Below are 13,587 nucleotides of genomic sequence, written 5' to 3'. Positions count from 1 at the left end.
GGATAACTTCCCCCACGACAGACCCCTCTGGTGACAATTCTTTTATAGATAAAGACTGATCTTTACTGTTTAAGGTGAAATCAATACATTTAGTACACATTCTCCTATGGGGCTCCACCATGGCTTTTAAACATAATGAACAAGTATCCTCTGTTTCAGACATGTTTGTACAGACTAGCAATGAGACTAGCAAGCTTGGAAAACACTTTAAAGCAAGTTAACAAGCAATATAAAAAACGTTACTGTGCCTTTAAGAGAAAAAAATTTTGACAAAATTTGAAATAACAGTGAAAAAAGACAGTTACACTAACAAAATTTTTACAGTGTATGTAACAAGTCAGCAGAGCATTGCACCCACTTGCAAATGGATAATTAACCCCTTAATAACAAAAACAGAATAATAAATGACAAAAACGTTTTTTTTTTTGTTTTGTTTTTTTTAAACACAGTCACAACAACTGCCACAGTTTTGTTACCCTCCTCAAACACGACTTTGAAGCCTTTTGAGCCCTTCAGAGATGTCCTGTATCATGCAGAGGGAAGCTGACTGTCTCTGTCAGTATTTTTAGCTGACTAAAAAAGGCCCCTCCCACTCATATTACAACAGTGGAAAGCCTGAGGAAACTGTTTCTAGGCAAAAATCAAGCCAGCCATGTGGAGAAAAACTAGGCCCCAATAAGTTTTGTCACCAAACATATATAAAAACGATTAACATGCCAGCAAACGTTTTATATTACACTTTTATAAGAGTATGTATCTCTGTTAATAAGCCTGATACCAGTCTCTATCACTGCATTTAAGGCTTAACTTACATTAATCCGGTATCAGCAGCATTTTTCTAGCAAATTCCATCCCTAGAAATATGTTTACTGCACATACCTTATTGCAGGAAAACCTGCACGCCATTCCCTCTCTGAAGTTACCTCACTCCTCAGAATATGCGAGAACAGCAATTGATCTTAGTTACTTCTGCTAAGATCATAGAAATCACAGGCAGATTCTTCTTCTAATACTGCCTTTGATGAAACAGTACACTCCGGTACCATTTAAAAATAACAAACTTTTGATTGAAGTTAAAAAACTAACTATAATACACCACTCTCCTCTTACTAAGTCCATCTTTGTTGAGAGTTGCAAGAGAATGACTGGATATGGCAGTGAGGGGAGGAGCTATATAGCAGCTCTGCTGTGGGTGATCCTCTTGCAACTTCCTGTTGGGAAGGAGAATATCCCACAAGTAATGGATGATCCGTGGACTGGATACACTTAACAAGAGAAAAGCAGAGATCCAATTATTTGTATGTAGCCCGAAGAAGAACCTTAAGGAATGTATGTAGCCCGAAGAGAACCCTTCTCTATGGATAAGGCTAAGCATTATCTTGCAATCCACCTCAGTGAAAACAAGAGGCTTAGGTCCAGCAGATTCCTGAGGTAAGAGAACCCTCATGGAGCAATCCTCTACCCCTGTTCGATTTGAGACACCATTCAGAAAAGTGTGATATGGTAGAAGAGAAAAATAGACAAGAAGCTCCAAGACCCTACCAAAGTATCCATGAACTCCGCCTAAGGGTCCCTGAACCACCACCCATTAATGGGTAACCTGGAATAGGAAACGGGACGTCCTGAGATTCTCAATCTGCGGTCCTTTTGGAAAAAGGAATTCCAGTAGAAAACATCCGTTCCGGATGATTAACCCCCGGAGAGAGAATCACTGACAATAAGCAGTAGTGGGCCGTTGCCCACAACCAACCTGAGATACAACCCTCAACGCTAGGAAGTCCCACATTCTTAGAGGAGATCTCAGCCACAAAAAATAAGGACGACTAGATCCATATACTGGGGCAAACCAGTAAAGCTAAACCCTCAGAGCATAAAAGACTGCTCTGAGATCAAAGATTATCGGGAGAAAGCTCCTGAGAGCCCTGGACCCCATAGAAACTCACCTGACGGACTTACGACCGAAGTCAAGCCCGCCCCAGAAGATAGGAAGGTGTCCCATAGGACAGGGAGAGCTGACAAGGACATTGAATAATCTCTCCACCTGTAGCCCAGGAAAATCTGTTACTACAGATGTTCGAAAACAGCGCCTCTCCACTGCTAGCATACACCGAGCCTCTCTTAGGACAAGACCCAGCAAAAAAACAAGTCCATATGAACCCCCCGACAAAAACCATAACCCCCCCTCCAACACAGAGCCAGTGATGGCCTGAAGGAGGTCTGGAGAGCACTACCTGATGAAGCCAACTCATAACTTTACCACTCCCACCTGTTTAAAAATACCCCATTAGCATCAGGGATCCACCCTGGTGCCTACACCGGAACACACTAGTCTAGATCCATCTCTGAGGATAGCGAAAGACAGATAAAGTCCCTAAGAGTCTTCTATCAGACGAGACAATGGAGATTAAACCAGACTCGTCAAAACAAGAGAAAACTACCGATAGATCTAGATTCTGGTCACTGCCAAAATTCTAGAATCAGTAAAGGCTAAATAAAAACCCAATAAAGTGGCTAAGTATTGGGAGTGCTGGTCCAAAAGACCCGGAAGGTTCCCAGATGGAGGACTGAAAAAGGAAAGATGTCCTTCCTCCACAGAGATCTAGTACTGCTCCTCCCGTACCAAAGATAGAGAATACCTTCATAGTCTCTCTCTGGAACAAGGAGACATGATAGGCTCTGCCTAAAAACTATAGGACCCAAAAGGACTGAAAATCCCCTCTATGGGTCCCAGAAACAAAAGGGGTCTGCAAAGTATCTCAAAACCTAGAATGCGATAGGCATCGGAACAAAGAATCCAAAGGAGAACAAAATATCCGCACCCACCTGAAAGGTGTCTCTCTTACTGTCAGAAAGACAGGATCAAAAGAAGGAGAACTACCTTAAACTTTCCGCTATTGAAGGCTAGCTGATACCAGAAGCACACAGCAGATCCGAAGCATGAGCTTTGCCTGGGTATAAACCCACAACCTACTACTTCTGTAGCGGTAGAGTTAACCACTACGCCACCTATGCTCTCTGGCAGGCTGATTTTGAAGCCTAGCTGTGACCCTAGGACCCATGGATCCTATACGGTCCTGAAGTAAGCGTCTGTATCAAAAGGAAGATGATATTCAGAACCTCACCACAGATCAGGCTTAGCAGAGATCCTGACGCATGGTCATGACCTCACTAAAATAAACAGAGAAAAAGAATTTGTCTCTCAGATTTGCTCACTCATTCAGGACGGTAAAGACTGCAGCATAGTGGAACCATTAACTCTTTCTCCTAAACAGGAGGAAAAAGGAGGAGACTTGGAAGTCATATCCGTCAGAGCGACTCAAGGTCTGAAACCCTAGCTACGGGCTAGAAATTTGCAGAAGTTGTAGATAAGGAACTATAAGCCAGAATGGCTTATTCTATTCCGACAATATCGAGGGATCCTCATCTCGAAGCTAGACGGAGATTTCACAACAGGAAGTCTCCAGAATTGTGACAACCTAAGTCGTCAGTACATAAATATCCCTTATGATGAAACGTCTTCTGAGAAAGAGTTTCCTCATGACCGGGAGCTCTAACTATAAAGGCAAGCGCACAAAAGTGTTAGCCAAGTAGTAAGGAGTAATGACAACTCCCTATAGAGCCCTGAACTGGGTTTTCTTGTTAAAAAAATTTTTTTTAAATTAGACGAAAAGGAATCAGATCTCCATCCTTCCCCACTTGTCCTAATCAATTTCGCTATGTAAAATAGAGTTCTGAAATTCGACAGGCAAATCAGTCCTATGAATCTCTAAAATCGCCAAAACTTCTTTTAGAAGTAAGCACAGGCGTGCCACTCTAAATCTAAAGGCAAAATCTGTCGGAGGAATAGAAGCAGCAGGCTCCGGCCCAGAAGGTAGGTACTCTGAAGCCTCAGAGAGAACCGCATCTCCAGATGACAGATCGAATACAACCGACAACTTACAAGATGCTCCCTGGGCAGGAGTGCATGGATTAACCCTTCGTTTGCGTGTAGCAGTATGAGGGAAAACTGCTAAGGCCGCAGATAGAGTTGCCACCTCGGCCATGTTTTCCTGGACACTTATGAGTTACACATACTGCAGGGTATGCAGAGAAGAACATGAATAGTACTGTCCAGCATCACTATTCATGTGCTATCCATGGGTGCAGTTCATGTTCCCCTCTGCACACCCTGCAGCATGTGTAACTCATAAGTGTCCAGGAAAACATGTCCGAGGTGGCAACCCTAGCCGCAAACATGGCCATACGGAACTGCGCAGTATTGACTGGGTAAAAAAAAAGACCCCCCCAGGTGGAGGATTAGCGGTGTAAGGGGAAGCTGCATGTGTAGGATCAGATGATTCTAGGGGACACACCGCACGGGATGTAGAGTCCTCAGAGGTGGAAGGCTCAGTGGTATCTAACATCTCAACATTGGTTAACGAAAATACCCTATTGCGGCATACGGAACATAATTAAGAGGGCTGTACTACTCGGGCCTCCTCATAATATACACAGGTATCGAATTCCGCCGTAGAGGAGTCATCCTCTTAAAAAGTCAGAATCCTCCATAACTAGGTAAGCTGATCAAGAATCTGGCACCTATACCCTCAATGGCTGGGGCACTCACCACCTCCTATGACCCAGACAGTATAGAGAAAGTTCATTCCTCTCCGTAGTCACTCGGTCAGGAATAGGAAATGGAAAAACGAGACCACTCCCGGTCACTCGGTGCGCCATGCAGGACCGCCTCTGCTAAACAGATAGTATCGTTGCTTCTAACATGGACTTAAGTGATGAAAAGCAGGCAGCGAAACTTGTCAACACTGATTGCTTAAGGAGCTGTTAACATAAGTCTGGATGGATTCACAGAAAAACTTTCCCTGCATCATCAATGCTCTCACCGAGAGGCTGACAAGACTACTTCAAACTCCAGTCCCACATCGAAAGGGCAGATACCCTTCCAAAGGAACTACTCCGAAAACTTCTGACACTTCTCTGTCCACCGCCTGTGACGAAAGGCAAAGAATGACTGGGGAATGAGGGAAGTGGGGGAAGTATTTAAGCCTTTGGCTGGGTGTCTTTGCCTCCTCCTGGTGGCCAGGTTCTGTATTTCTCACAAGTAATGAATGCAGCTGTGGACTCTCCCTGTATTAAGAAGGAAAGCAGCGTCATGCTGCAGTTGATCTTACCGCCCAAAAGCCGAGTGTCACTGCAGCACATCTCACCACCCAAAAGCTGAGTGTTACTGCAGCAGATCTCACCGCCCAAAAGCTGAGTGTTACTGCAGCAGATCTCACTGACCAAAAGCAGCGTCTAGCAGCAGATATAACTGACCAGAAGCAGCATCTAGCAGCAGATCTAACTAACCAAAAGCAGCATCTAGCAGAACTAACTGACCAGAAGCAGCGTCTCAAAGCAGATCTCACTGACCAGAAGCAGCGTCTAACAGATCTCACTGACCAGAAGCAGCGTCTCACAGCAGATCTAACTGACCAGAAGCAGCGTCTAGCAGCAGATCTCACTGACCAGAAGCAGCGTCTAGCAGCAGATCTCACTGACCAGAAGCAGCATCTAGCAGCAGATCTAACTGACCAGAAGCAGCATCTAGCAGCAGATCTAACTGACCAGAAGCAGCATCTAGCAGCAGATCTAACTGACCAGAAGCAGCAGATCTCACTGACCAGAAGCAGCATCTAGCAGCATATCTAACTGACCAGAAGCAGCGTCTCACAGCAGATCTAACTGACCAGAAGCAGCGTCTAGCAGCAGATCTCACTGACCAGAAGCAGCGTCTAGCAGCAGATCTAACTGACCAGAAGCAGCGTCTAGCAGCAAATCTAACTGACCAGAAGCAGCGTCTAGCAGCAAATCTAACTGACCAGAAGCAGCGTCTAGCACAGATCTAACTGACCAGAAGCAGCGTCTAGCAGCAGATGTCACTGACCAGAAGCAGCGTCTAGCAGCAGATCTCACTGACCAGAAGCAGCGTCTAGCAGCAGATCTCACTGACTAGAAGCAGCGTCTAGGAGCAGATCTCACTGACCAGAAGCAGCGTCTCGCAGCAGATCTAACTGACAAGAAGCAGCAGATCTAACTGACCATAAGCAGCGTCTAGCAGCAGATCTCACTGACCAGAAGCAGCGTCTAGCAGCAGATCTAACTGACCAGAAGCAGCGTCTAGCAGCAGATCTAACTGACCAGAAGCAGCGTCTAGCAGCAAATCTAACTGACCAGAAGCAGCGTCTAGCACAGATCTCACTGACCATAAGCAGCGTCTAGCAGCAGATCTCACTGACCAGAAGCAACGTCTAGCAGCAAATCTAACTGACCATAAGCAGCGTCTAGCAGCAGATGTCACTGACCAGAAGCAGCGTCTAGCACAGATCTAACTGACCAGAAGCAGCGTCTCACAGCAGATCTCACTGACCAGAAGCAGCGTCTAGCAGCAGATCTCACTGACCAGAAGCAGCGTCTCAAAGCAGATCTAACTGACCAGAAGCAGCGTCTCACAGATCTCACTGACCAGAAGCAGCGTCTCACAGCAGATCTAACTGACCAGAAGCAGCGTCTCACAGCAGATCTAACTGACCAGAAGCAGCGTCTAGCAGCAGATCTAACTGACCAGAAGCAGCGTCTAGCAGCAGATCTAACTGACCAGAAGCAGCGTCTAGCAGCAGATCTCACTGACCAGAAGCAGCGTCTAGCAGCAAATCTAACTGACTAGAAGCAGCGTCTAGCAGCAAATCTAACTGACCAGAAGCAGCGTCAAGCACAGATCTAACTGACCAGAAGCAGCGTCTCACAGCAGATCTAACTGACCAGAAGCAGCGTCTCACAGCAGATCTAATTGACCAGAAGCAGCGTCTCACAGATCTCACTGACCAGAAGCAGCGTCTCACAGCAGATCTAACTGACCAGAAGCAGCATCTCACAGCAGATCTCACTGACCAGAAGCAGCGTCTAGCAGCAGATCTCACTGACCAGAAGCAGCAGATCTAACTGACCAGAAGCAGCGTCTAGCAGTAGATCTCACTGACCAGAAGCAGCGTCTAGCAGCAGATCTAACTGACCAGAAGCAGCGTCTAGCAGCAGATCTAACTGACCAGAAGCAGCGTCTAGCAGCAGATCTAACTGACCAGAAGCAGCGTCTAGCAGCAGATGTCACTGACCAGAAGCAGCGTCTAACAGCAGATCTCACTGACCAGAAGCAGCGTCTCGCAGCAGATCTAACTGACCAGAAGCAGCAGATCTAACTGACCAGAAGCAGCGTCTAGCAGCAAATCTAACTGACCAGAAGCAGCGTCTAGCAGCAGATCTAACTGACCAGAAGCAGCGTCTAGCAGCAGATCTAACTGACCAGAAGCAGCGTCTAGCAGCAGATCTAACTGACCAGAAGCAGCGTCTAGCAGCAGATGTCACTGACCAGAAGCAGCGTCTAACAGCAGATCTCACTGACCAGAAGCAGCGTCTCGCAGCAGATCTAACTGACCAGAAGCAGCAGATCTCACTGACCAGAAGCAGCAGATCTCACTGACCAGAAGCAGCGTCTAGCAGCAAATCTAACTGACCAGAAGCAGCGTCTAGCAGCAGATCTCACTGACCAGAAGCAGCGTCTCACAGCAGATCTAACTGACCAGAAGCAGCGTCTCACAGCAGATCTCACTGACCAGAAGCAGCGTCTAGCAGCAGATCTCACTGACCAGAAGCAGCAGATCTAACTGACCATAAGCAGCGTCTAGCAGCAGATGTCACTGACCAGAAGCAGCGTCTAGCAGCAGATGTCACTGACCAGTAGCAGCGTCTAGCAGCAGTTCTCACTGACCAGAAGCAGCATCTAGCAGCAGATCTCACTTACCACAAGCAGCATCTAGCAGCAGATCTAACTGACCAGAAGCAGCATCTAGCAGCAAATCTAACTGACCAGAAGCAGCGTCTCACAGCAGATCTCACTGACCAGAAGCAGCGTCTCACAGTAGATCTCACTGACCAGAAGCAGCGTCTAGCAGCAGATCTCACTGACCAGAAGCAGATCTAACTGACCATAAGCAGCATCTAGCAGCAGATCTCACTGACCAGAAGCAGCGTCTAGCAGCAGATCTCACTGACCAGAAGCAGCAGATCTAACTGACCATAAGCAGCATCTAGCAGCAGATCTCACTGACCAAAAGCAGCAGATCTAACTGACCAGAAGCAGCATCTAGCAGCAGATCTCACTGACCAGAAGCAGTGTCTAGCAGCAGATCTCACTGACCATAAGCAGCAGATCTAACTGACCATAAGCAGCATCTAGCAGCAGATCTCACTGACCAGAAGCAGCGTCTAGCAGCAGATCTCACTGACCAGAAGCAGCGTCTAGCAGCAGATCTCACTGACCAGAAGCAGCGTCTAGCAGCAGATCTCACTGACCAGAAGCAGCAGATCTAACTGACCAGAAGCAGCATCTAGCAGCAGATCTCACTGACCAGAAGCAGCGTCTAGCAGCAGATCTCACTGACCAGAAGTAGCGTCTAGCAGAAGATCTCACTGACCAGAAGCAGCGTCTAGCAGCAAATCTAAGTGACCAGAAGCAGCGTCTAGCAGCAAATCTAACTGACCAGAAGCAGCGTCTAGCAGCAAATCTAACTGACCAGAAGCAGCGTCTAGCAGCAAATCTAACTGACCAGAAGCAGCGTCTAGCACAGATCTAACTGACCAGAAGCAGCGTCTCACAGCAGATCTAACTGACCAGAAGCAGCGTCTCACAGCAGATCTAACTGACCAGAAGCAGCGTCTCACAGCAGATCTCACTGACCAGAAGCAGCGTCTCACATATCTCACTGACCAGAAGCAGCGTCTCACAGCAGATCTAACTGACCAGAAGCAGCATCTAGCAGCAGATCTAACTGACCAGAAGCAGCGTCTCACAGCAGATCTCACTGACCAGAAGCAGCATCTAGCAGCAGATCTAACTGACCAGAAGCAGCGTCTAGCAGCAGATCTAACTGACCAGAAGCAGCGTCTAGCACAGATCTAACTGACCAGAAGCAGCGTCTAGCAGCAGATCTCACTGACCAGAAGCAGCGTATCACAGCAGATCTAACTGACCAGAAGCAGCAGATCTAACTGACCATAAGCAGCGTCTAGCAGCAGATCTCACTGACCAGAAGCAGCATCTAGCAGCAGATCTAACTGACCAGAAGCAGCATCTAGCAGCAGATCTAACTGACCAGAAGCAGCATCTAGCAGCAAATCTAACTGACCAGAAGCAGCGTCTAGCAGCAAATCTCACTGACCAGAAGCAGCGCCTAGCAGCAAATCTCACTGACCAGAAGCAGCGTCTAGCAGCAGATCTCACTGACCAGAAGCAGCGTCTCACAGCAGATCTAACTGACCAGAAGCAGCAGATCTAACTGACCAGAAGCAGCGTCTAGCAGCAGATCTCACTGACCAGAAGCAGCAGATCTCACTGACCAGAAGCAGCAGATCTAACTGACCATAAGCAGCGTCTAGCAGCAGATCTCACTGACCAGAAGCAGCATCTAGCAGCAGATCTAACTGACCAGAAGCAGCGTCTAGCAGCAGATCTCACTGACCAGAAGCAGCAGATCTCACTGACCAGAAGCAGCGTCTAGCAGCAGATCTCACTGACCAGAAGCAGCATCTAGCAGCAGATCTAACTGACCAGAAGCAGCGTCTAGCAGCAGATCTCACTGACCAGAAGCAGCGTCTAGCAGCAGATCTCACTGACCAGAAGAAATAAATGTACTTATAAATGTTATAAACGAACAAAATCAGAAAATGACAGAAGAGGGATGGTGGAGATGTGACAGTCTTACCAATATCGAGCGACTTTCCCTGCTTAGGATCAGCTTGAAGTTTGTTATAGTGAATTGTCACCTCCGCCTACAAGGAAGAGCATAAGTAAATGTTAACAGTTAACAATATACTATTAAAATTACATTAAAAAATAGTTCCAAACATAGAATTCTTTCTTTAGCAAAAATTCTGGATGAAATGTGATATTTTATGTCAGATATGAAATTACTAAACAGATAAAAACCTCAAAATTGTGAAGTAAATACATTTAGTGGTTCTATTGTGACTGTGCACTAGCAGGAAAAACTACTAAATATTTAAAGTCAACTAAATCCCTTCATTAGTTTCACGTATATAAAGCAATGAGGAAGAATAGATGAGAATTGCTGATTACAGGCACATCATTTTTTCATGTTTAGAATGTTTTTTAGTATTACGGAGTTTATTAATAAAAGGTAGTTATTCCAAATGAAAAAGAAAATGCTTTACTGAATTTCTTAAAGTGAATGTAAATTTTCACGAATGAATTAAAAACAGGGGAATTTCATTCATGAAAGTTTACATTGCAGCCGTTTTGTTTGTTTTTAAATAGTTAGCTTTTATTCCTTGCAAGCGTGGAACACTGGAGCAGCGATTCCCTGCGCACATGTCGTCATTTCTGACAAAAGAAGAGACAATCTGGGGGCGGGGGAATCGCTGCTCCGGTGTTCCACGCTTGCAAGGAAGAAAAGCTAACTATTTAAAAAAACAAACGGCTGCAATGTAAACTTTCATGAATGAAATTCCCCTGTTTTTAATAGTATTTTTAAAAACAGGGCTTCCATTCGTGAACATTTACATTCACTTTAATCAATGCATTTATTTCAATGCAGTGTTTTTTTTAATGATATACATTAATAAATATAACAATTTAAAATAAATAAAATCAAGTACAATTATATGCTACTATAAAATGAACCCAAGGTTATAAAATTGTTTATGTCTTATGACCAGTCTTCCCTGAATTTATAAGGGGGCAGAAAATATTATCGGAAAAAAAACGCTGTCAAGTCTGGTATAATATTTATTTATATGCAAGCATGATTAAACTATTGTAACTCTTCAATCTTTAATTAATATTTTTTATAAACTTTCATTGCATTTATTAAGCAATAACATTTTTTATTTTTGTAAAATAATACTGCATATTTGTAACAATAAAATACATTTTTTTTTTCCTCTCATTTATGCCAAAAAAAATGATATTTTTAAATGTCTATCACTTTGGTTAGGCATAATCCAGACCTCTAACAAACATTTTATAAGCTAAAGTGTTTATGTGATTTGCACACGCACTAGATAGTAACATTGCAAACTAATGTACCTTGATCTACTAAGCTTTTTTTCCGCAGATACATAAAGCAAGGAAATTCGCCCAGCTACGTCATTAACACAGTCACATATTCTGCATCAGTTTTATGTATTTTCCTGTCTGCTCTGGAATATCCTGCATTACCTATTTGCTGTAATGTAAACTGTGGGTGTGCGTCCTGGATTCATATTTGCTCTGTGAACCCGACTTTTGTTTGTCTCCGACTACTCTCCTGGATTGAGATTGAGGTGTTCATGTTTGACGCTACTCATTTAAACTCTAGCTTGCCTCTGACTTCATCTTTACCACTTTTTCTATATTCTTATATAGTTTCTATATGCTGATGATCTAACCTCTGTCTTGCTCCTCACTGCATCCTCTGGATTATTTTATGTTTCTGTATACTGCTGATGATCTAACCGGTCTTGCTCCTCACTGCATCTTCTGGATTATTTTATGGCTTCTATATGATGATGATGATCTGACCTCTGTCTTGCTCCTCACTGCATCCTCTGGATTATTTTTTATGGCTTCTATATGCTGATGATCTAACTCACTGCATCCTCTGGATTATTTTATGTTTCTGTATACTGCTAATGATCCGACCTCTCGCTTGCTCCTCACTGCATCTCCTGGATTCCGATATAGTTTCTATATGCTGATGATCTAACAATGCGTATTTTGGATTATTTTATGTTTCTATATACTGCTGATGATGATCTGACCTCTGTCTTGCTCCTCAATGCATCTTCTGGATTATTTTATGGCTTCTATATGCCGATTATGATCTAACTCACTGCATCCTCTGGATTATTTTATGTTTTTGTATACTGATGATGATCTGACCTCTCACTTGCTCCTCACTGCATCATCTGGATTATTTTATGTTTCTGTATACTGCTGATGATCTAACCTCTGTCTTGCTCCTCACAGCATTTTCTGAATTCTGATATAGTTTCTGTATGCTGATGATTATCTAAATTCTGTCTTGCTCCTCACCACATCTTCTGGATTCTGATATGGTTCCTGCATGCTGTTGGTGCTCTGACCTCCTACTTGCCCCCACCCCATTTTCTGGAGTATAATATGGTTCCTGCATGCTGCTGATTTTCTGACCTCTCACTCGCCCTCATCCCATATTCTGGATTACAAAATGGTCCCTGCATGCTGTTCGTGCTCTGACCTCTCACCCCATTTTCTGGATTACAATATGGTCCCTGCATGCTGCTGATGTTCTGACTCCTCACTTGCCCTTACCCCATCTTCTGGATTATAATATGGTTCCTGCATGCTGTTGGTGCTCTGACCTCTCACTTGCCCTCATCCCATATTCTGGATTACAATATGGTCCCTGCATGCTGTTGGTGCTCTGACCTCTCACTTATCCTCATCCCATTTTATGGATTATAATATGATTCCTGCATGCTTCTGATGTTCTGACTCCTCACTTGCCCTTACCCCATGTTCCGGATTATAGGATTATAATATGGTTCCTGCATGCTGCTGATGTTGTGACTTCTCACTTGCCCTCACCCCATCTTCTGGATTATAATATGGTCCCTGCATGCTGTTGGTGCTCTGACCTCTCACCCCATTTTCTGGATTATAATATGGTTCCTGCATGCTGCTGATTTTCTGACCTCTCACTCGCCCTAATCCCATATGCTGGATTACAATATGGTCCCTGCATGCTGTTGGTGCTCTGACCTCTCACTTATCCTCACCCCATCTTCTGTATTATAATATGGTCCCTGCATGCTGCTGATGTTCTGACTCCTCACTTGCCCTTACCCCATCTTCTCTATTATAATATGGTCCCTGCATGCTGCTGATGTTCTGACTCCTCACTTGCCTTTACCCCATCTTCTGGATTATAATATGGTTCCTGCATGCTGTTGGTGCTCTGACCTCACTTGCCCTCACCCCATCTTCTGGATTATAATATGGTCCCTGCATGCTGTTGGTGCTCTGACCTCTCACTTGCCCTCACCCCATCTTCTGCCGGACAGATATCTCAGCATGCTAAGTGCACTGTGGCTGAGCTCTGTAGCAACCCAAGGGTTGCAGGTTCGATCCCCGGCGAGGTCCACTCAGCCTTTCATCCTTCTGAGGTTGATAAAATGAGCAGCGCCTTGAGACCCTTAAAGGTGATTAGCCGCGCTTTACAAGTACCCAATACATACATATATACATACATACTTATTATAATATGGTCCCTGCTTGCTGTTGGTGCTCTGACCTCTCACTTGCCCTCATCCCATCTTCTGGATTATAATATGGTCCCTGCATGCTGCTGATGTTCTGACCTCTCACTTGCCCTCACCCCATCTTCTGGATTAAAATATGGTCCCTGCATGCTGTTGGTGCTCTGACTTCTAACTTGTCCATAGACAGTTCCTCTGAATTGTAATATTGTTGCTGTTTCCTGCTCCTGAAATTTCAGTCTGTCTGACCTTTTAGTA

The 13,587-nt window shown here is 44.8% G+C and overlaps 1 protein-coding gene across 2 annotated transcripts in view; it reads right to left on the bottom strand.

Moving 5' to 3' along the window:
• PICK1 (protein interacting with PRKCA 1) overlaps window positions 1-13,587 on the bottom strand; it is a 249,888-nt gene that overhangs the window by 224,514 nt on the left and 11,787 nt on the right. For both annotated transcript variants that reach the window (XM_053721405.1, XM_053721406.1), the window contains exon 5: window positions 9,795-9,861. In XM_053721405.1, the coding sequence (XP_053577380.1) occupies window positions 9,795-9,861 (67 nt within the window). The remainder of the gene's footprint in view (window positions 1-9,794; window positions 9,862-13,587) is intronic.

Source organism: Bombina bombina, chromosome 7 (assembly GCF_027579735.1).
Source record: "Bombina bombina isolate aBomBom1 chromosome 7, aBomBom1.pri, whole genome shotgun sequence".
In the NCBI taxonomy this organism is placed as follows: domain Eukaryota; kingdom Metazoa; phylum Chordata; class Amphibia; order Anura; family Bombinatoridae; genus Bombina; species Bombina bombina.
The sequence above is the reverse complement of the archived record's forward strand: the minus strand, read 5'-3'. Positions and strand labels throughout refer to the sequence as shown.